Here is a 24,023-nt window from a genome sequence, read left to right as displayed (position 1 = left end):
GGTATATTTTTAAAAGTTTAAAAATTAAATGTGAATTCCCTGGTGGTCCAGTGGTTAGGACTCTGTGCTTCCACTCCAGGGGGCCCGGGTTCAATCCCTGGTCTGGGAACTAAGATCATGCATGCCGTGCTGCGTGACCAAAAAAAAAAGCATGTAAAAATTAAATGTGCTCTATACTGTGACTTAAAAAAAAAAAAAGGCAACAGTTGCACCTGCCTTTATCTCACTTTGAAAAGATATGAGGATTTATTATACTTTTCACAAGAGCCTGACACACCAAGAACACGACCCCAGTACATAATCCCCAGGCACCACACCGCCACAGGGGCCTAACACCTTTGGACACATGGCCATTTGAGACCCCCCTGGATGAAAGGTGCCACATGATTGTAAACATCCCCTTCTCCCTGCCCTTCCCTCCACCCACAGGCAGCTGGTTTCCCCAGGAAGGCCGGGCAGCCAGGCCCGTTCTGGGTCAGCATCAACTACCATCCTGTTATAAATCCTTCCCCACAAAGCACTGGAGACTGGTCCTCTCGCTGTGCCAAGAAGTCTTTTCTAACCATCTGTAATCCATTCAAAGGCACCCGGCAGGAAGTGGTAGCAAGGAAAACCCCTGCACAAGGCAACGGCTGGGACCACCTCGCCTCTCCCTCTCGGCCAGCAACAGGAAGTCCTCCTTTCTCGGGACACAGAACATCTGTGAGAGCTCTGAAAGCTGCCGGGCGTCTGTCGGGGCCTAAATGGGCTCGAGACAGATGCATGCAAAATTTGGTCAGAAACGCAGGCTGTATTGAGTTTTTAAATTAGCTCTGAAGAAAACTCATTTGAAAAACCAAAACAAACCCCAGACCCTAAGAAGGGGGAAAAAAATATGAAAACTAACCTCAAAAACGCTTTCTTCTGATTTCTGTGGACAATTAGACCACAATTTCAAGTAGTTCCAGCCCCTCTCACTGTGGCTCCCCCTCCAATCTGCTGTTGTCAGCTGCTTCTTCCTAATAGTGAGAGCTTCGTTTTTTGGCACTACAAGCTGAACCCCTCAAAGCATTTCAGTGGTGAACTGGGACTGGCCTGTACAGGCTCACAAGAGCAGATTATTAAATTCGCAGGAATTTGGTGAGCCAATTACGAAATGATTAAAAGTTATATGAGCTAAAATTAAATGTATTATATTTAAAAAACAGAATAAATACTCAAAACTTACCACTTCTGTTTACCTTGCCACATTTTACTATTATCTATGCTTTGAGCAGGGGTTGAGAACTTTTTCTAGAAAGGACCAGGTAGTAAATATTCTAGGTTCTGAGGGTCTCTGCTCAGCCACTCCACTCTACCACGGTGGTGAGTGCAAAAGCAACCAGAGACAATACATACATTACTCAACATGGCTGTGTTCCAATAAAACGTTATTTTCAAAGCCAGGTGACAAGGATTTCACTGATGGGCCACAGTTTGCCGACTGCTGCTCTTGAAGTTCTTTACATCTGCTCTATCTGCACGGAGGAAATCCTATGTTAAGTGTTCTACTGCGCATCTCTTCCCAACTCTGAGTTCAGTGATAGCATACTGATGGCTTGAAATGTGGCGATAGGAGAGCTTACACCACAGAAATCATCAAATGCTACAAATCAGGGCTTGATTTATTATTCGATTACCTAGTTTTAAGAAGGTGACGGAGAAAACTTTAGTAAGGCAAATTTAAAAGTATATCATGTCGATAGAGAATACACTGTTGGTTGCCATGGGGGAGGGGGGTGGGAGAGGGAAGGACTGGGAGTTTGGGATTAGCACATGCAAACTGGTATATATAGAACGGGTGAACAACAAGGTCCTACTATATAGCACAGGGAACTATAGTCACTATCCTGTGATAAACCATAATGAAAAACAATATGAAAACGAATGCATATATATGTATAACTGAGTCACTTTGCTGTACAGCAGTAATTAACACAACATTGTAAATCAGCTATACTCCAATTTAAAAAAAAAGAAAAAAAAGTATATCATGTCGATAGCTGTATTTGAAGAACACACAAAAGTGAGGCCATATTCTCTTGGTAGTACTTGAGAACTATTATCCAATTCATCAAGGAAGTCACTCTTGTCACCAACAATCAAGCAAAGTTCCCACATACATCTTTGTTCTTTCACTTTCATCTTCCCCACGGACTTAAATGAAAATATCAACCAGCACTTATGTCAGATGGACACTTTTTTGTCAATTTCGACCTTAGCTCAGCCGGGGGCATAAGAATTTGGCAAAAATCAACAAAAGATTTCTGCGAGAATCAACTGATGATATGAAATTTACCATAAAGAGTATTAAATATTGAATGATTTATAAATTGTATGCTAAACAGCTTTTTATCAGTAAAATGTATAATAAACCTATACACGTACATGAGTAAATTTGTTTAGGGTTGTTAAGCATTTACTAGCACAACATTGATTGTGCTAGAAAAGAACTTCCAGATTAACTTCCAGAGCATTAAGACCTAAAAATGTGTGTGGGTGTGAAAGACAGAGAGACACTGACCCTCTTCCCAGTACAATGAACAGAGACAGCAACAAACATTACCAGACAAAAAAGGCACCTGTTTCCTCAAAACACCATAAAAAACTAAATTGTGTTGGGAGTATCGAGTAGGTGTGCCACTGGAATATATTACAGACTGTTTCTCTTCAGTACTCATGGCACATCCAGGACTCACCCTAACTCCTTTTTCCAAAAGCGACTTTCTGGGGGAACTCACAGCCCTCATTAGGCCTAGTTCAAGTCCTAGCCATCCATGATGAAGCGGTCATTCATTCATTCATTCATTCACTCATTCCGCAAACATTAACTTGGCTCCAATTATACACCCTTCCCTGGGCTCCAGATAGACCCACAAAGCAAAGAGCCCCTTCCCCCAGGTCAAAGGTCGTGCAGGCAGCAGACTGAAACCTCTTCCTTCCCTGGGCCCCACTCATTCAAGCCACAGTCACAACGTGAACGAATTTCACATTTCAGTCCTGAGTTCCTGGAAGGCAGGCCCGGGGCTATTGCACCTGTGCATCCTGCACGCCGCCCCACACAGTGCCTGGGCGGTTGGTCACCTTCTAGTGAATGGGTGACGCAGGAGGCACTGCTCTAGCTTCAGAACCTGAGGGGCATCACTCATCCTGGTTTGCCATTAACTTCAGCAGTTCACCGGTCCCAGGCTAAATGCTGGGCTCCTGCTGGAAGATGGGAGAGCGGTTATTTTAAGTGTAATTATCTTCTTCCTTCCCCAAATTAAAGAAGAGGGTCACTTGAGCCTGTGGGAAAACGTTTCTCAATGTTTTTAAACTCTTACTCTACCAACCAAGATGTGGTCATACTTTACTTCCGAGCTTTGCATACAAAGCTCACTCTAGCTATCTAGAATTTCCCATTGATTATGGGTTTTCACACTATACATGCATCTTATTGAAATATGCCCAGTCCTCACCCTCGCCCTCCCTAGCTCAAACCATGGGTGTTCAACTCTTTACTCTGAAAATTGGTAATTGCGGGGGGAAAATGTAACTCTGCCTTTTTAGGAGGAACTTAATAGTTCATCCCTGTTGATGAGAAAGAGGTCTTTGTAGATGAATGCCAGCCAGTAAATGTAGATCAGAATGACAGAACTTTTTTTTTTTGTTTTGGCTGCACCACGTGGCTTGTGGGGTCTTAGTTCCCCAACCAGGGATTGAACCTGCGCCCTCGGCAGTGAAAGCAAGGAGTCCTAACTGTTGGACTGCCAGGGAATTCCCAGAATGACAGAATTTGAAAATGACCATTCCACGACCCCCAAAGAAATAACTGATCCAGCAAGGACCATCAGTGGAGGCTAAGATGATTCCAAGAGATTTCTTTTTGGGGAACAGGGTTCTCACTTGGTGCCAGAGCATCACCCACAGAATGGTGTGCTAATTGCAGAAGGAAAACATATCTTTGCAGTAGAGAGGTGGTCACCACCTTTCCAAGTGATCAATACCTAACAATGGGACCCCTGACATCATGTGCCCCTGATGAGATATTTAACGAAGCCCTCAGAATCACCTGGACATATTCTTTCCAAAACGTCGAGCCTGAATCTGAGACTCCAGCTCTTAACTTCCAGGATGGAGGAAAAACAGGGCACAGAAAAAGAAGGTAAATGACACCACGAGGAAGTGATCAGACAGATCAGAATGGGAAGCAATTTAAACAGCAATGTTTTATATATGTATATACAGAAACATATACATATGCATATATTGTGTATATCTGTACATATATACACACACATCCATGGGGGCACTCTTCTAGATTTAAAGTGGCTAAACAGACATAAAAACCAAATGTAATGCATGAACCTTGATGGGATCCTGGATACATATTTAAAAAACATCTACGGAAAAAAGCAGCTATAAACTTTTTGAAGCTATAAACTTTTTGTATTTGAATACAAACTGAATAGTAGATGCTATTAGGGGATTACCACTAGTTTTCTAAGTGTGATACTAGTATTATGATTATGATTATGTTGGAGAATGCTTTTATTTTTAGGAGATGCATGCTGGAGTATTTAGAGGTGAAGTGTCATGCTGTCTGTGACTTACTTCCAAATGGTTCAGCAAAAACACACATACATATTTATATAAGGTGAGGCTCTGAGAACTTCAGTGAGTAGCTCAAGGTTACACAATCAAGATGTGTCAAAATGATAAATATTTAGAGGTGAAGAGGCATGATGTCTACAACGGATCTTCAAAGGATACAGAAATATATATCTTTATAAGAACTCAGATAAAATGTGAACTGATTTTTAACTCTAAGGGGTGCATATATGAATGACCGTGGTACTACTATTTCAACTTTTTTTTTGCATGGAAAAATTTTTAATTTTAACATTAAGATGGTGGGGCAAAAAAGAAACAAGGCTGCAGGGGGTTGGGTTTATCAGCAAATCCGAACCGAGAAACTTCAGGCTGCTCAAAGGTGTCTGTGACGCTGGGCCCAAACTACAGTGCTTTTGCACTGCATCTTCACCACTGATGTAGGAACTCACGGAGGATCCTGGGGCTGTAACACCCTACGCTGAACAGGGCCTTTTTGCATCGTGGCTCCAAATAGTCACCTGAACAGAAACTTCAGGAGGCCTGCCAGTTCTTAGAATCTCAACAACTTCAAAAAATCAGGTGCTAAATCAAAGAAACTCACAGGTCATCTCCAGACTGCTTTTAAAAACGAAAATATAAATGTACAGTTGTTTAGACGATATAGAGTTTCAGTTTTACGACATGAAAAGAGTTCTGGAGATTAGTTGCACGACAATGTAAATGTACTTAACACTCCTGAACTGTAGTCTTAAAAAGGATTAAGACGGTAAATTTTGTGTTATTTGTATTTTACCACATTAAAAAGAAAAAAAAAAGAAATAAAAATACAGGTCTCGCAAGACACGTACCTGAAAACCAAACTGGATGTCTAGCTGAATTGTAACACTCTTATTAGCTGAAAATAACTCAGGAAAGAAAAAGGGATGATGTGGTCCCTCCTCCCTTCCCCCTAAATCCACAAGATTATAACGCAGTTGTGAAAATAATACATCAGGTGAGCAATGGAATGGCCAGGAAGTGTACGATGTAGGGGCCGAAGTGCATGATGGGTACGGCCAGCAGCACGGGGTCCACAGGGGGTACGGGCTGCGCAGCCTGAGAAGCTGGGGAAGCTCCCGCAGAGGGTTTGGGGCTTGGGCCCCGCAGAACGAGAGGAAGGCAAAGACCAAAGACGGGCACGGGGCTCGTAAGGGGCAAACCGCCTGTCAGGATTTGAAGGGACTGAGGCACAGGGGACCTGGAACACTGCGTTAACTGTGGTCAATGGGGAAGTGATGATGGGTTTTCACTCCAGGAACAACCTGATAAAATGTGACTTTTCGGGCGATTAATTTTGAATTGGTATGCTGGGAAGACGGAGACAGGGAGGCCAATTAAGCAGCTATTATAAAAACCTAGGTTGGCTATGAGGCGGGCTAGCCTGGGATGGGGGCTCAGGGCCAGGAGGGATGGGAGAGAGGCAGAGGACTGCTCCTATGGGGAGAGGGGGAGGGGAGGAGGGAGGGAGGGAGGGAGGGGAGGAGGGAGGGAGGGAGGGGAGGAGGGAGGGAGGGAGGGTCTCTCTCGAGCTAGCGGCTAAGGGAAGATACAAAGAAGGCTCTGCACTTGCGCTGGGTCTGGGGGGTCTGGGGGTGCAGTAGGGATACCTGTGAGGGGCTGTCCAATGCAGTATGCCAGAGGGGTGAGCAAGGAGAAGGGTGGGCTGCCACAGAGCAAACCCTGGAGGGAAGGGGGGAGCTGGGAGGGGCTGGCAGGAGAGGCATAAAAGTGGGCATCACCGAAACTTTGGAAAAGAAAATAAGGTGTTCAAAAAGCTCAAGGGCAGTCTACTATCTAATGAAATCCCCAATAATTTCGTTTGGAAAGCAAACAGCCCCCTCATCGGTCCAAGGCTGGATTATTCTATATTGGGTTTGCACAAAACAGAGCCATCTCTCTTTTCAAAGGTCTTCTGCCATTACGTGTTTGGTCTGAGCCTCTGAAAGTGGCAGGACTCATTTGAGTCCATTTGCCCTGCTTCTGCAAAAGACGGTGAGGAAGGACACAACGGTCAAGGTGAAGGGTGTAGTGCCAAGGAACAGAAGCCTGGAGTCTGGGGACGAGGCTCACAGGGCTGTCATTGGTGGGTGGGCCGAATGGAGCCAACCTCACCCAAACGTGACCGGTTTCACTTTCCCAATGCTCCCCTTTCTTCCGGACAGTCTGCGGCAGATTCCGTCACGTGGGAAAGGTGTTCCAGCCCACGAGCTCTGGGCCTCTTCAGAAGGATCAAAACACCGGCCAGCAGACCAAGTGACTAGGGCCCATCAAAGGTCACCTGAAACCCCACACTGATGAGGGAACTGAGTAGGAGGGACGGCGCTGAAGAGGAAACACATGTCGAGGGCTCCCCTCGTCTCTAAAACCACTGAGAGAGAGGGGGGGGTGCGGAGAGAGAGAGAGAGGGAGATCTTCATCCAGTTCCTTGAGGATCAGCCAGGTCCCCAAGTACAAAATGCTAAGTACCCTAGTTAATGGGGAGTAGGTGAAATCCAGAGTCACGGACCTGAACATCACCACGTCGCCCTATCCTCATGTGGGAGATGCATTCTGTGCCTCTCTCAGCAAGTCCAGTCACAGACTCTTCTTTGTCACTGCCCCTCAGAGCCAGTCACAACTAGGGTATCTCTGTGGCTGAAGAAGGCAAAGGTCTTTCACACCCACTTAGCAGGCGTATTGCCCATCAATAGGTCACCTCTAACTGGAGGGTACTGAAAAGGAATCTCGTTCCATCATCCAAAGGAGCGCACCCTTCATGAAATCACTAACAATCCCACTGCCAAGAGGGAAACTAAAAAGCGGCCTAGAAGATGTTCAAAAAGGGGAAAAAAAAGAGAAATCATCACTGTAGATAGATGCCCCTGGAGTTGCTTGGCAACCATCTCTGCTAACACCTTCTCCCAAAAAGGAACAGTTTAAGTCAGCTCCTGAGATTTCCCTGAGGCCAGGGCTCTGACCACAGAGGTCCCAGCGCTGGGGCCTTGGGATGAGAAAGCATTTCACTGAGGGGGAGACCTGGGGCCCCACCAGCAGGCCACAGGCTTACACACATGAGGGGGAAGAAAACTATAACCATGTTGCTTAAAGAATACGCTCTTTGAGGCAGGGCTGGGTGAGGTGAGTGAGGCGCTCAGGGTGCAGCATTTAAGGAGGCCCTCGCTCTGCATTTGCAGGAGCCTGTGTGTGCATCTTTAAACGTGTGTTCTGGGTGCCCCGCCGGCCTCACCTTAGGCCTAGCCCTGCTCCTAGGGCAACATTATGACACGGTGCTTAAGAGTACTGCCTCTGGAATCAGCCTGCCTCTGGGTTCAAATCCCAGCTCTTCTCCTTCCCTGCTATATCACCTTGGGTAAATCACTTAACCTCACTGAGCCTCAGTTTCCTAATCTCTAAAATGAGGTTGATACAGGAATTGCCTTACAGTGTCATGAGGGTTAAATGAGAAAAATGCACATTTAGCTCTATGTCTGGCACCTACTCAATGCCCAGTAAACGGCAGCTAGGATTGCTATTTTTAAAAACACATAATAATAATAAAAATAATAATAAGAAGAAGAAATTTTTAAAAACATATAAGCAGCTCCCCAGAACCCCTTAAACTGGACCTACGGAATCCAAGTGTCTGGGAGTGGTCCTGGTGCCTCGGCCTTTAAAGAGCTTCACAAAGGATTCCCAAGGTGGGCAGGGTCGAGAGCCACTTCCTGTAACCAAAGTTCAGTAAACATCAGAGCCACCTAGGGAGCCTGTTAAAATGCACATTCTTGTCTTCCACTCTGAGTGCTTCTGATTCAGTGTCACCGCAGCCTGGGATGCTAAGTACCTAGGTGATTTCAACACAGGGTCCCCCAGATGACCACACTTTGGAAAAACTGAAACTGACTTGCCCTTGAAAACTCACAGCATAGGGACATGGGTCCAACTCTTCTTGTTTTTATTCCCGGCATCCTTAAAGCATGAGGGACAAAATATGGACCAAAGATGCCTAGTGAGCCAAGGCACACTCCTGGAGCAGTAAGGATGCCGTCTGTCCCCTGGAAGCGGCAGCTCGGCTAAGGCAAGGAAGAGGACCCAAGTGCCTGGTAAAAGTGACAGTCATCGTAAGAGAAGCTTACATTATTGAGTACCTACTGTATGCCACATAGTGTCTCATGTGTTTTCACATCAACCCTGAGAGCTGCTATTATTCCTATTCTGAAAATGAGGAAATGGAGGCTCAGAAAAGTTATCTTACTACACAGCTACTAAGTGGCTGAGTCCAGATTTAAATAATGCTCCGTGCAGCTTCTAAGTCTGCAGTGCCAATGCACTTCTGTGATAAAATATACATAACATAAAATTTACCGTTTTAGCCATTTTTACATGTTCAGTTCACTGTCACCACCATCTACCTCCAGAACTTTTTCATCTTTCCCAGCTGGAACTCTGTACCCATTAAACACAAATTCTCCACTTCCCCCCTCCCCCAGTGCCTGGCAACCCCCATTCTACTCTCTGTCTCAATGAATATAACTCCTCCAGGAACCTCATATAAGTGAAATCATACCGTATTTGTCTTTTTGTGGCCACTATGCTCTGAAAAAGAGCTAGGTCTGATACGACCAAACTAGGAAAGTGTCTCAACCATCTTCCATACCCTGGTTAGTGTCATCAGTTTGGATGTCCTGTCTCTCCGCCCCCAACCCAGGACTTCATGACCTATTGGTGTATTGCGGCAGGGTCACAGGGCTCCCCTGCTCCCACCATCCCCCGGCCAAAGGTGTCCTTGAACTGTTAATGTTCAGAGAACCACAACTGGCGTCACAGAACAGGTACACTGATAACTGCTTCTATGTTCAAGGAGCCCGTCACTGCGTCACTTTTATCTTCCTGATGTTACTCTGTCCTGCCCTAGACAGTATTTACTTGGTTTCCTTTTTTCTTTAAGCACCTGATCCCTGAAATTGGCAAGCAGGATTGTGTTATGAAACCACAGGTACAAAGATAAAGCATCCGCATAAAAACACAAGCTTTCCCCACAGTGGAATTCCAGCTTGACTTAGAGGCAACTGCATAGCCAAGTCTAACCTTGGCATGGTAAAGGTCCTCGGCCTCAGCTCACTGGCAGGAAGTGCTTTCCTAGGCTCTCATCATTAGTTCAAGTGCCTCAGGGTCCAAATCCAAGTCCATTTGGCTGATGTGGCCAATCTGAGCTCTGCCACAGGAGAGAGTAAGAGAGAGCCAGCCAACCAGCATTAGCTGGGAGCCCAACCTCTGCAGAACATCGCACCAAGAATTTTAGGAGGAGAGAGACACACGGAAGTCAGTCCTTGACATTCAGTTTCTACAATTCGGAAAAAGGTCAACCCACTGGCCAACCCTCTCCCTCTCCATCAGAGCTACCTTTGATTGCTGCGGTCATGATTGGACTCCCAGTGGTCAAGCCCTGGAGATTCCCCCATGGTCCCCGCGAGGCAAGACTGGCGTCGGGGCTCCCAAGAAGTGACCCACAACACTGGGGGGTGGGTGTGGATGTCCCTGCGGGTCCCTGCGGCCCCCTGCACGGAGAGGGGCAGCCTCTCCTCAAGGTGCTGCTGGCCTGGGGGAGGGGCACCCAGTCACGTGTAGCTGCTCCTCTGACCCTTCTAAAGCCATCTGTCTTGCTCTCTGTGGCGCAGGGGTGTGCTTCAGCCTCACCCCTGTGCTCTAGGATTTTCTCCAGTGGTGTCTTGTCCATGAATAGTTGGTAGTTGTTCTTGTGAGGAGGGGCAAAGTCGGGAATGACCTATGTCACCATCTTGGTGATGTCACTTCTATTGCAGTCACTAAATGATCCTAGTTTCCAGACATGAACACTGGGCCACCTCAGAGGATGGGGTCCTTGGATAAAAGGGATTTGATTAGGACAGGGTCTCCCTGTGTCTGCTGCTACCATTTTATGTCTACTTCCAAAGGATGTCATGAATGAAACAAAGCGTCATGAATGAAAGCTTAGCCCAAAGGATATAAACACGACGTACACAGAAAGCCAGGCAAAACCCAAATCTGCCTAACTTCCCTAAATCACTTCTGAAGCGGAGACAGCAGGCCTCTGTGAGCCACTGGCTAGAGTGAACATGGCCTTCCAGGCCTAAATAATGCCACAGACCACTTGGCACACGGGCCAGAGCCCTTAGGAATCCAATCCTCCTCTGCCCTTCCTATTTTCTAATCCTTAATGTGGAAATCCTGAAACCAGCCGCTTTGCTCTCCATCATGTGGATCCCCATTTCAGACAAATCCCACGGGTAATCAACTGCACAGAACGCCAGTTGTATTTCCAGCCTGACTTTAAATATAAACTGAAATCCTTAATGCTTCACCGTGACGCTTTTGACATCAGGGACCCCCGTACAATAAATGCCATCATTATCTGAATCGGCGCCCTGGGGTCTCCTCCACCCGCAGTGAGGGAGGGCTGGGCCACCCAGAATTAGAACCTGAATCTCAGTGCCATTACCGTTTACTACAGAATGGACGCAAAGGTTTGGAGGGGTCGTCTCGGAAACCTTTGGGGGAGAACTCTGGGAGGGATGGAGTCTTCTCTCTTTAGATGCTCCCAAAGGTCGCACCGTGCGGGGGACAGTCACAGCTCCATGCTTGCCTAAGTATTCAGTAAGGCTGCCTCACCGGGAACTTAGGCCGCCTCACCGGGAACTTAGGCCTAAGACATGGAAAGATGGTAGCAGAATATTGTTGAGTCTATTTTTCTTGTGTTCTTACCTTTCCAGCCTCACCTTACACCGGTGATTCTCTATCAGGGTGACTTGGTACTCCGCCACCCCATCCCCAGGACCTTGGGCAATGTCTGGAGACATTTTTGGTTTTTTCAATTCAAGGGAGGGGTAGGTGTCACTGGAATCTAGTGATAGAGGCCAGGGATGCTGTGAAACATTCTGCAACACACAGGACAGTCCCCCACCACAAAGAAGTAGTGTTCCTGCTGAGAAACTTTAGACCACTCTCTGCTTTGCTATCGTCACACCAGCAACAGACTTTTTAGTTTCTAGAACATTCTATATTCTCTCACTTTGGGCCTGCACACATGTTGTTTCCTTTAACTCCGTCCCACCCAGCCCTGCATATGGATAACTTCCATTCATTCTCCAGGTTTTGGCATAAATAAGATTTCCTCAGGGAGGCGTTCACTGATCCCCTAACCTAAATTAGGCCCCCTGTCATGCTTTCCAACAGTACCCCAATTTTCCCTTTCAGAACACTCACCACAGTCGCCACGACTTTTTTAATGTCTGCCTTGGCTGCTAGGATGGGAGCGCCACAATGCAAGGGCTGAGCTTTTTCACTGCTGTCCCCCCAGGCCTAGCCCAGTGCTGTCCCACTGTCAGTCTCAAGTGCACGACGGAGGCCAAGAAAGCAGGAGGTTGTATTAAAAACTAAGCAAGACACCCAGAGGCTTAAACCATCCTCCCACTAAGCAGGCACCAAAAAGACACTGCAGTAGCTCCTCATGAACTGATGTGGACCACTCCCTAAGATAAATGGAAAGGGCAAGACACTAGGCAATACTTATAGGATGCTATCAGCCATGTGGGGAAAGCAGGCAGGAAAAACTATCTATGTATCTACTTGAATGCACATAGACTATCTTGGGAAAGATACACAAGCAACTGGGGACAAGGGTAAAAGGGAGACTTCCTTTTCACTGCATACCCTTCTCAAATTTGTAACACGTGAACATTAATTTCAAAAAAATAAGAAGCATTTAAATGAGATAGAAAGAGAGAGAGGGAAATAGTCTACATCTTCCAGAGATAAAAGCATCATTCTTGTAGACTGACATATGATAAGTACCCAGCACAGGGTAACCGTGCCTTCTGGAAGGAGCCAGAGCCACATTTTCTCCACATGAGAACCCAGGCACATGGAAATACTTGTATATATAAAGAGATAGTCATTTTAGAGGCTTTGTATTTTCAAAACTAGATGGTGTTGGAAATCCCCTCCCTCGGCTTTGCCGTCTTGGTTCTGGCACTCCCCCTCCTCCATCGGCTGGATGCAGCTGTGAAGCTGATTCATTCTCCAAGCCCTTCTCCTCCTTTTCATCTTTCCTCCCTACCACCTTGAGGCCACTCTGTCTCTCATGTCCTTTCATCCCAAGCACTGGGCAAAAGAAGAGAGATGATAACGAAGCGCCAAAGTGAACAAATGTTGCTGCTCGTTAGCAAAAGGGGAGGAAGGTAGGCTTAATGGAGAAAGAAGTTGAAATGAATGGCGAAGATGAGGTTTATCGATATAATCTGTGGACTTGGTGTCTTCCTATCACCTATTAGCATAGGTAATGGAGTTATCTGTATGATGAAAAAGGGGAACTGTCCACAGTTTACTAGAAATCACCACCAATTGTCGCTGGCTTCCCTGGCTTGGATTCTAAGAACCCTCCATTCTTACCAGGTCAGTTGCCATCTTTTCTCCGATTTGCTCCCATCCAGCCATAAACGCAAGACTCCTAGACTTGAGTTGAACACATTCCCATGTTCCGTGCTTCCTCCTGTGGTCCAGCCTGACTCCACCAGCGTCTCAGGAGAACAGCAAACTCTCACAGTCACAGCAAGATCTTACTGGCTCCTGAACAGTTTTCAAATTGGAAGCATTCCACAAGTTTACCTACATCAAATCGAAACACCTGGGAACACTGACACACAGACAAATGCCCGAAGTAATGAGGGTAGGCTTCCAAAAGACCCAAACAGTGATCCATTGAGGACTTTCTATCTTCACTGATCAGATTAAACAACTGATCGATTATTTTAAAAATTATTTTTTAGACTTCCTGATCCCCAGAAAGAACTTTGTAAACCTTTCTCAGCCATAAGCCCCAAAATGCCAAAGTATTTTTCTCTAGCTCTTGATAAAAGTTATCAACGACTACATATCAGCTGTACTCCATTAAAAGCATGGATAGCACAGAAATCAGTTTTTAAAAAATCCTTAGCTTTATAAAATTATAACATGGTTTACTCTAAAAATGAAATTTCTGATTGAGTATATCTTTTCTGTTCATCACTGATTAGTTAAAAATCCTCGTTAGTTATAATAATAAAATTTTCTAGAACTAGCTTCATTAATACATGATGATGATAATCCTAATAACCTCTAAAAAATAATAAAGGCACATATTAAGTGCTTACTTTGTGCTAAGCCCTTTGTATTATCTCAGTAAATCCTCACAACAACCCTGTTATTATCTCCGAACTTGTATAGTCCAGGACACGTAACGAGCTATACACACCTGGTCCTTATTTATGAATTGACCGTTCTTCAAAAAAAAAAGTTCAGGTGAGGCAATTAGAAAAGGGAGACATCTTTCTAAATCACAGAGCTTTTCCCCAATTAGCTTGAAAAAAGTCTTCCAATAAATCTATGAAGCTAGAGTGAGAAAATTATTTTAAAAGGTTAGCTAGATGAATGGCCTTCCTTGGAATTTTCTATCATAATGGCAGCTCACATATTAGATTAGCCTGATCAGGTTTCTGGGACCCCTCCTCCTAGGAAATCGCAGTGCTCGATGGATCCAAGCTGACTGAGGTCAACCCCCTCTGCACTACGGGGAACACATCCCCCTGGGCTTTGGACTAAGACCCTCAGTTTTCTCAGAGTCCTAAAGGCCACATACCATTCACAAACTATTTGCAGCATAATATGCTTGTGTACGAGATGCAGTGAGGTTTGCCACCAAGAGATTATAAAAGGAGAAAATAAACCCAGGATGTAGTAGTGTAAGATATTTTTAATGTGAGGGTTTGCTTTTTTTTTTTTTTAAGTTTCTTCAAAAAACAGCCCGTCTAGTATGACTGCATCTCAAATGTAGGTACATTCAACAGAGAAACTTAGGTTCAGAGGTCTCAAAGGGACCTCAGGAGACTTTTAATCCACTCCCTTACTTTACAAGAAAGAAAACAGGCCCAGACAAGGGAAGTGATGTTCCCAAGGTCATATACGGGATTAGGAAGCGGACTTAAAGTCCTCTCTCCTGCTCCCTTCACCGCTTCAGGCTGCCCTCAATATAACCCCACATGACCACACACAAGCACGGCATTAACAACACCTTCTGAACCCAGGTGATGACCTGGCAAGGTTCAAAAGTATTTGCCAAATTCCTCTTGACCGTAATTTTAGTTTACTTTGGACAAAATAATAACATGAATGTGAAGACTTTACTACAGAAATTTCAAAGCATTCAGTTAACATTTCATACTGATATAGGTGGAGAATTGAAGTAGAAAAAGGTTCAAGAAACGCAGAAGGAATTATCTTACAATAATCAGGTTGTTCAAAAGTCTGCAAGTCCTTCCTGTATCTTCTGAAGCTGTGGCCAGATGGAGGCAGAAGGTAAAATGATTATTTTTTCACTTTCCCAGCCTAATTTTGTTCCCTGAGCTTAGTCTATAAAAAATATCATATCACAATGTTCACAGCAGCATTATTCACGATAGTCAAAAGGTGGAAACAAGCCAAATGTCCATCAACAGACGACGGATAAACAAAACATGGCATGTACATACAATGGAATATTATTCAGTCATAAAAAGGAATGAAATTCTGATACCCACTGCCACACGGATGAATAATGAAAACATGATGCTAAGTGAAAGAAGTTGGACACAAAGGGACACATATTGCAAATATATAGTATCTAGAATAGGCAACTTCATAGAGACAGAAAGTAGAATAGAGGTTTCCAGGGCTCGGCCCTGGGGGAGGGGGACTGGGAAATTGTTATACAATGGAGACAGGGTTTCTGGTTGAGATGATGAAAAAGTTCAGGAAATGGATAGTGCTGAGGGTTGTACAACACTGTGAATGTACTTAGTATCACTGAATTGTAGACTTTAAAATGGTTAAAATGGAAAATTTTATGTTATGTTTATCTTACCACAATAAAAAAAAAATATCAAAATCTGGATCATATACCTTCATTTCTTAATTGGAATTCCTAAACTTTATCTATTCATTGCTATTAAAGCACAAATCTCAAGACCTGCTTACTATTGATGACATCCTGGTCAGTCTATGCATGCTCACATACGGAGAAACACCTAGGCCACGTTTTGCCCTGCAGAGATCCGTCCACAACCACATATTCATCCTGAGACCTCCCACACGACGACTCCAACAAGGCCAGCAGCAAGACTAAGGCAACCAGTGTTTCTGGGGACTTTGGCAACCGAACACCCTGACACCAAGTCTCAGCTCAACCTTTAAACTCCTCACCATGGGGAAGAGATATATAGTTCATACCTCTATATGCTATCCATAAAGAAAACTGTGTGCACATGCCAGGAAGAACTCAGGAATTGCTAACCCAGACCTGCTCCACCAGGCCCACGAACAAAGAGATTTCAGCCCATCCATGGCTATTTGGTGAACTCAGCAATTTCATGTTACACTGAACAGTGGGGGTCCTTAATGCAAATGCATATCATTAGGAGTTAAATCTTTGTACCTTTACAGGAAAAGGATATAATAAGCAGGATGTACCACTTGTGACTTCTGAGGAAAGGAGAGCTTTACATTTTTTTTGTTCTTAAAAGAATCTATTTCTCGTGAGGCAAAGAGAATCTGAGAATGAGAGTTTTTTGAAACAGAAGCCCAGAGAAGGGTGCAGAATATGAGTTTTGTGTGTTATAGTCATAATCTATCATGCAGGCCTGAGAGGTGCCAATTCTGGGCCATACCATGACCTTTATTCAACTTTAAAGGTTTTCACAACTTCATCTTCTTTCGTGGAAACCTTTTCATTGCCAGGGGTCTGATAACTGAGTCCCGTAAGCTTTTAAAGATGTTAAGAGTTTGTGAAGAAAAACAACCTCCGGTGATACTTTCCAATGCCAACACACATGGACATTGAGCACAAGTAAGCTGCCACTTGTAAGAAGGCCACTTGACGTCATTCCCTTGTGCATCCGAAAGACACATGTCAAGATCACACTAAGATATTTAGAAGCAAACATCTTTAGAATAAGGTTTCGTTCCCAATCAAAGTGCTTAATTAGCAGAAACATTACGCTAGAGCGCTGTCCTTGAATATGCATGCATTTGAACCTCCGTGTCATTTTTTCTGAAGCACAAATTCTCCTCTCACTGGATGGTCAGGAAATGATTGGGCACAGAAAACCGACTGTCTGAGGTGTGATCCACAAAATTAGTTCCATCTTTCCAAGCAGGTTTCAGCTGCCTACCAGGGTGACACCGCGGTTTATGAGGGGGACCATTCTTTTGTGTCTCATGGCCTTTTCTCCATTCATTTTGGATGAGCCAGGCTCCTATGGCCTAGTTATGGCTGAACTCTTTCAACACTTCCTGCCAACCTCTTCTGCCCCCCTGCACCTCCTCCCACCCCCAATTTCAGCCAACCACGTTTACAAGACACCAGTTAGTAAATCACAATTCAAATGAACCCATCCATTTGTTCAGCAGAAAGTGGCCTCTGGAGTTGCTCCACGTGAAGCCCACAGGTCAGAGTTACATATGGCAGGCTTGCAAACGCGAATAGGCTATGATTTATTTATGACGACCATGTGTGTTTGATGCCCAGTTCCAGTAGGCTGTGGCTTCACTCGCCTGCCTCAGTCTGGGATGACCTAGCTACTCACTGTGTCCCATTTCAGGTACTGTATTTCCATTCCACGCTGGGGAAGCAGAGATGGGTGACCGGCTGGGGGCGGCACACACAGATGCCCCAACCCTGCTCACCACATGACAATCTGTGACCAAACACAAAGTGTGCCAAACGTAACTTGCTGCGAAGGTTTGCCACGTACCATGGCTTTCAGGGGAGAGTGGAGAAGTAGCTGCTGGGATGATTGACCACATCGGGTTCATTAAATTGTTGTGTATTTACCCACGAGGAAGGCTGGGGTGCTTGGGAAGGGAGCCCCGCTCCTCATTTCAGCGATTTCCACCCCGCACCATTTGGCACTGATGCTCCAAAGGCGAATGGCAGATATGCACCAGAAGGTCCAAATGTGGACTCCAGCTGAAGTGCAGGAAACTTCTGCCGTCAACAACCTCCCCGCCTCTACCCCCCAGTTGTATTTATACTTTGAAAGAAGTTAACACGAAGCAGTAGTCACCTGGGCGTGCTCAATTTTTGACAAGCCTTAGTCACTCTGTACCCAGCAGAACAATTCACATTATAGTCGAAATCCTGTGAAGATTCTGCCACACATGCTAACACTAAGATGCCAGTAGCTCCACTTACCTTCTTTATTAAGCCTCATAACCTCCCTGCTTTTTCCACCCTCTTTTCCAGCCTCTTCTAAATCTACATCTGCAGATGAAAAAGAAAAGGAAAAAAGAAAATAAGGACAAAAAGAGAAAAAAAGGGGGGGGGAGCCAAAGTCAAGGGGGGGGGGAGGGAGAGTGTTTATTTGCAAACAGATCGATATAAATACTGGATATGAAAATCTTTCAAAAATTGACAATGCAACATTTTCTCCCAAGTCCGTATTTCCATCTACCTGGCCCAGATAGGTACCAAAAAAACTATGCAAGCAGCAACAGAGTAGCCTTTTGAACGGATACACCGTGGGGCTGTGAAAGCCCACCCCGCGGGCTGCCACGGGGAGCGGGCACAGACAGACAGACAGACAGCCCTGGCAGCAGGGCCTCTCTCTGTGCATTGATGATCTGTCTCTGTGTGTATTTATTTAGAGAGAGGGAGAAGCATGGAGGACACCGGGGGCCACTCTCTCTCCACACACACACTTTTTCCCAGTGGCTCTAGGTGAATGGAAAGGTTACAGGGTAATAAAAGGAGGAGGAGGCGGTGGGGTTCTTACTGTCGGAGCAGTGTAATTTGGCGGCGTCGATCCAGGAGGACCAGGGTTTGCCCAGAAACGCCTCCGGACTGGGCACTTTGCGATCCAGTGTCGCCATTGCTCTTCCTTCTTGTTGCTTTTTCCCTGTTCCTTCGGCAGCAGCAGCCGAGAGACACGGGATTCGAGAACGCTCCGACGTCATCTTCGGAACGTTCCGACATTGAGTGTTCTGAAAGGGGGAGGGAGGGAGGGAGGGAGGCAGAGGAGGAGGAGAGAGCGAGGAGGAGGAGAGAGCGAGGAGGAGGAGCCGGCGTTCAGCGCCCGGCCCGGCTCGGCTCGGCTCTCGGCGTCCTCCGCCGCCGCCAGGGGCACCAGAGAGACGCCCCGAGGCCCGGCGCCCGCACGCCCGGCGCCCGCACGCCCGCGCCGGGGGCGGGGCCGCGCGCCGGGACCTGAGGCTGCAGCGCCCGGCCTTGGGATGGTACGGCGCTGTGGCCACCGCCGGCACCCGCGAGCCGGGGTCGCAGGGGCTGGGCGTGTGGGCAGGGGTCGGGGATGGCCTGAGAGAGGCGCGACCTGGGGCCGTGGGAAGGATGGTCTTCCCCGCAGAGTTGCGCTCGAGGACGGAAAGTTTTTGCACGCAGCCCCGCCAGCGCGTCCTTCCCTCGCCGGTCCCTGTCGCCCACGGTGAGGCGCCCCCGCGAGGATCCCCGCCGCTTAGTGGGGAGGGGCCGAGCAGCTCCCCTCCCCGACGACCACCCCAAGCCAGGGAGGGGACCCTGGTGACCTCTCCTCCCAGCCACCTCTCCCTCCACCCTGTCTTCTCTTTCACGGTGGACCTTGGGCCGTGGAGGATTCCTGCACCCTGCGGATGCCTTTGGGAGCTGAGACCAGTGGGTAGATGGAAGTGGTTCTAAAAAGCAGGTGAGTTTGGGGCGAGAGGAGCTGCCTTCCCATCTCAGACGGCGGGGCGTTCAAAGCTCAAAACTCAGGGCCGGGGTCCCCCCAGATTCTCCGCGCGACGCGTGTCTCCGGCTCTCAGAGAACCACTGCGTAGAGTTTGCTCCAGGATCACGATAGTGGGAGAGCGGACTCACCCAGTGTCGGAAGATGCTGCTTGGCGGGCCAAGCCCCTGGAGCCGTTTCCAGCGCTCCCCACTGTGAGATGAGGATGGCCCGGATGAGCGCGTGCAACCTACGGCCAGGAATCTGATTCCTGGGAGAATTCACTTCAGGCTTAACTGCTTTGGCCAGCTAGAAAGGAAGTGTTAAATTTTCTCTGGATTTTGGACATTTGAGGCTTTAATTGAGATTTCCCCCCTCTCCCTAGGGGTTGGCAGCAAAGGCCTTAGAAGGTCTTCCGGTATCTCTCTCTTAAAAAAAAAAAAAATCATTTAATTTACTAGGAATTACCTAAAATATACGGACACTCCCCCACAATCGATATATTTCCCATTTCCCCCAGCACCTTTTTAGTTCTTACAACCTCTGTTTCTGCCCCATGGCTGAAGAGCATGGATTTGAAGTTGCTTTGTACTGACGTCTGCTGTGCCTGTCATCTTATGCTCCTGCACTTGGCATCCTGTACCTCAAAGCCAGGTTTAGGATGGGTGATGAAAGAGGAGCTGTGAATTGATCTTGTTGTGATGTTTGTGTGAATGGGCTTATTTTGGGTCAGACCCAGATAAATTTCATTTGCCTTTGCTCTCTTTGGAAGGGTTCCTACATAGGAACCACTAAATGGCTAAGGTGCCACTGAGTGGAGATTCTCATTTTAAGGATTGGTGGTGGTAGCGAATATTTATTACTTATTGACCTCATCATATGCCAGACACTATGCTTGACATTTCCATCCATCCATCCATCCATCCATCCATCCATCCATCCATCCATCCATCTTTTCAACAAACATTACCTGTCATGGACTACCATCCCCAGCAGAGAAAGACAAATGAGACCCAGCCCAGCTCTGGTAGAGATGCAGTCTGATGGTCTCTGTGGAAGAAGGAAGGTGTGAAAATTATCAGCTCCCTGGAAAAATAAGACATGTACCCAGTGACTGGCTGGGGCAGTGAATGGTGTGGTCTCTCAGATCTGTGCCTGTCTGTGGGAGGAACTGAAATCTAGTTTGGAGTGATCAGAAAATGTGTCACAGAGAAGATTACACACAGAGGAAATGACTCTGCTTTGCATCTTGGAAATGGGGGCGGTTTATAATGGTAAGGTGAAGATTGGTCTTGCCAAGGGAAGGGGGAGTAATGGTGTCAGCAGAGCCTTCAAGCTGAGCAAAAGTGTGGTGTGTTAGGGTGTTGAGTGTGGTTTACCTGGGCTGGTGGGTTATTATTTGGGTTTGGGAATGGTGAGTTTGTAGTCAGGCCTGAGTCAAATTATGGAAGGCATCTTATGGCAGCCTAAAGAATTTGGGTTTTGTCTGACACTGGGGAGCCACTAAAGGGCTTTCTGTAGTAAAAGGATAAGTAGAAAGTGTGACTTAGAAAGATTACTTTGGCCTTGGTGTCCAGGATGTACTGGACTATGGAAGCTGGTTAGAAAAGTAGTGCTGCACTATTCATGATGTGAAGAAAGGAAGGCCTGAACTTTGATGGTCCCATGCAGGTGGAGAGGAGGAGACAGGTATGAGAGACACTGTGAAGAAGGGCCTCATCAGAGAGTACGTTGTATGACTGGATTTGGGGAAAGGGAGAGAGAGAGCTCAGAGGTAGAAGTAATTAGATCTTAGAACATTTTCCTCTTCCCCTACGGCTTTCCAGTTTTCCTTCCATTTTGGTGTTTATTCCTCATTGTGCATGCAAGGGTGGTAGGCAGCCTCTAAGATGACCCCAATGACCCCCACATCCTGGTGTGCATGCCCTTGTGTGATTCCCTCTCCTTCTCTGTGGGCTGGACCTAGTGACTTGCTTCTAACAAATGGAATGTGGCAAAGTGATGTCCCTTCTAAGGTTAGGTTCCAAAAAGACTGTGGCTTCTGTCTTGCTCACTCTTGCTCTCACTGGCCTGCTCTAAGGGAAGGCCACAGCTTGCAGTTGTGAGCTGTCCTTTGGAGAGGTACATGTGGCAAGGAACTGAGGGAGGCCTCTGGCCAACAGGCCATGGGGAAGTGAGGCTCTTTGTTCAGTACCCCGTGAGGTGCTGACTCCTGTCAACAGCCACGAGAGTTTACAGGCGTGTCCTTCTCCAGTCGAGCCTTGAGATGAGACCACAGCCCTGGCCCACAGTTGTGAAAGACCTTGAGGCAGAGGCTCCCAGCTAAGTCAAGCCTGTATTCCCGATCCACGTAAACTGTGAGATCATTAACGCTTGTCATTTTAAGTTGTTAAGTAACTTGTTACATGGCAATAGATGACTAATACAGAATGGTTTGGGTGTAAAGTGATGGGTTAACAAAAAACTTACTAGAAAAATATGTTTAACAAAGGAAGAGTCTGAGCAATGTTCCCTTGTTCCTCTTTTGAGCCTCCTGTGAATTGTGTATCATCCTTCTCTAAATTTTTGGCCAGCTTTGTGCAACTGGTTTACACTAGTATCTCCTACATGCTGAGTATGGTAATTTATCTTTATCCTTTGGGTACTCAAGTTTCTGCTATTTAAACTCAATCACTACTTTATAGAGAGTTCGCCAACGACAAGGTCATGATGTAACTGTTGGGAAAAAGTCTTTAGTGACAGCGATGCCACCACACTGGTGGCTGTTACAACCCTACCCTCCTTGAGGTATGTGGAGGGTACAGTGATGAAGGGACTCAAGCCCAGGGGCTGGGAGTCAGTGACTTGAGCTTCCAGAAAATTCTGTCTCCTCTCCTGGGAGCCACTTTAAGTCACTCAAGAAAAATCAAAGCTTGTTTATCATCAGGGAAAGTAAGGGCATCTAAGGTGCAGAAGAAACAAAGCCATGGTTCACTATTTTAACATTAGTGTACTACCCCAGCTGAGTTTCTCAAGTTATTTCTGCCCAGCACCCTGAAGATGATAAGACAGCCCAAACATTATTCCCTTCTAGCTGGGGGGATTTTAGTTTACAACATAGTAAAGTATGGGCTGGAATCTAAAAGTGATTTGGCCTCTCTACAAAACAAGACTTTGGATACCATTGCCATGTTTAACTGATAGAACACGTATACGTTATTGCAGTTAGAGTTACGAGGTATAATTGTAGTTTCTACTCTAAGCCTTCCACAGTTTCTCTGACTATGGAGATAATAATACCATCTTTGTGAAACTATAACCCACCTATGACTTCGTAACTATGGATAACATGGCTGTCAATTAAATTACACCTCTGGGAGCCAGAGAATGAAGAAGGCATTGCTCATCCAACTACTAGATTTTTACACTTGACTTTAGATGAAAATTGAGGTCAGTTGGGAGTAGTATTGGGGTCAGCATGGTGCATATATATTATTATATGCATGTCTATACTTATATACCAACTATGTATATGGCAAATTTATTGCAGACTTGAATTCCTTTGGTAGTAAATAGTCACAAATATTATTAGTGACAACAAGAATCTTATACATCCTTAATAGGAATAAACTGACCTGCAAAACAGTAATTTAAAGCACCTTAGTATAATGTCTATGTGATAAAACTGTCTAGCAAAGGGGTAACACCTTCTTCCCGCATGATTAACGTTTAGGAAGATAAAAGGCGTGTAAATATTTTTATTGTTTTATTATCTTTCTTAGAAAAATGACAGCGGTTGGTTTAATTAAAAAGGAGACTCTCCCATAGACCAAATAAAGAAATCAGTTCAATGGAGATGACAATGGAAAATACCTATTTAATTTGAATAACACCTGGTTCTGGGGAAATGTGCATCAAATACGGAGCCAGCATTCGCTTAGTGTGATTCATGTGCTGTTTCACCACATTATTGAAAAGAAGAGAGGAGGGAATATTAGCTCTCTCATTTGAGGATATTAAACTCCTGCTGGGGTTGAGGCGCTGTGTGCGCACCCTACTTCCTACCTAGACCGATGTTGGGAGGTACCTGCAGGCGATGAGGAGAAAATGACATGTTCCATTAAAATGAGGCATCCCTGGAATTGTTTGATGTTCTTTGCTTTAATTGAATCCATCTATCCCATCTGCCACTCTTTTCTCTAAATTTATTTTCCTAACCCTCTCTCTCTGAGAATTGTAATTTGGGGGGAAATTATACATATGTTGTTACCTTTTATAAAAGCTCCCTGTATCTGGAGGGCAGATGTGCTGTCTCCCTCACCTTGTTCGATTAGGTTGCCTGCCTCTTCCCTGACCCCTGTGTGTTGGTGGATCAAATAGGACTGGGATAAGAAGACCCCTAGAAGCACGAGGGGTAGGAAAGAAAATGGGAATTCCAGGCTTTTTGTTATTGGTTTCAATATAAGACCCTAGCCACATGCCTGGTCTGAATAAACATGGACTCTATTAATAAATATCACTACAAAGACATGAAATTTGCATTCTGACTGGGGCAGAAAAGCCAACATGGGAGTGTGTTATCTCGAGGTAGAGCTGCCGTGAACCCCCTGGCAGATTCAACCGTGACTTTGATCACTTGGGGCTCCCCGGACT

At 45.9% G+C, this 24,023-nt stretch overlaps 1 protein-coding gene and 1 long non-coding RNA gene across 12 annotated transcripts in view; one reads left to right on the top strand and one right to left on the bottom strand.

Annotated features, from left to right (window-relative positions):
* The window catches only part of ATXN7L1 (ataxin 7 like 1), a 236,720-nt gene extending 218,045 nt beyond the window's left edge, over positions 1-18,675 (bottom strand). For all 8 annotated transcript variants that reach the window (XM_082473446.1, XM_082473445.1, XM_082473448.1 and 5 more), the window contains exons 1-2: positions 18,468-18,675; positions 17,888-17,956 (exon numbers count right to left, since the gene is read on the bottom strand). In XM_082473446.1, coding sequence (XP_082329572.1) covers positions 17,888-17,956; positions 18,468-18,648 — 250 coding nt within the window. In that variant the 5' untranslated portion in view covers positions 18,649-18,675. The remainder of the gene's footprint in view (positions 1-17,887; positions 17,957-18,467) is intronic.
* A 161-nt stretch (positions 18,676-18,836) lies between these two features.
* LOC309666303 overlaps positions 18,837-24,023 on the top strand; it is a 34,491-nt gene continuing 29,304 nt past the window's right edge. For all 4 annotated transcript variants that reach the window (XR_014267028.1, XR_014267029.1, XR_014267030.1 and 1 more), the window contains exon 1: positions 18,837-19,370. This is a non-coding gene — a long non-coding RNA (uncharacterized lncRNA). The remainder of the gene's footprint in view (positions 19,371-24,023) is intronic.

This window comes from Balaenoptera physalus, assembly GCF_965194825.1.
Source record: "Balaenoptera physalus genome assembly, chromosome: 8".
NCBI lineage: Eukaryota > Metazoa > Chordata > Mammalia > Artiodactyla > Balaenopteridae > Balaenoptera > Balaenoptera physalus.
Note: the sequence above shows the minus strand (reverse complement) of the source record. Positions and strands in the feature narration are given on the sequence as shown.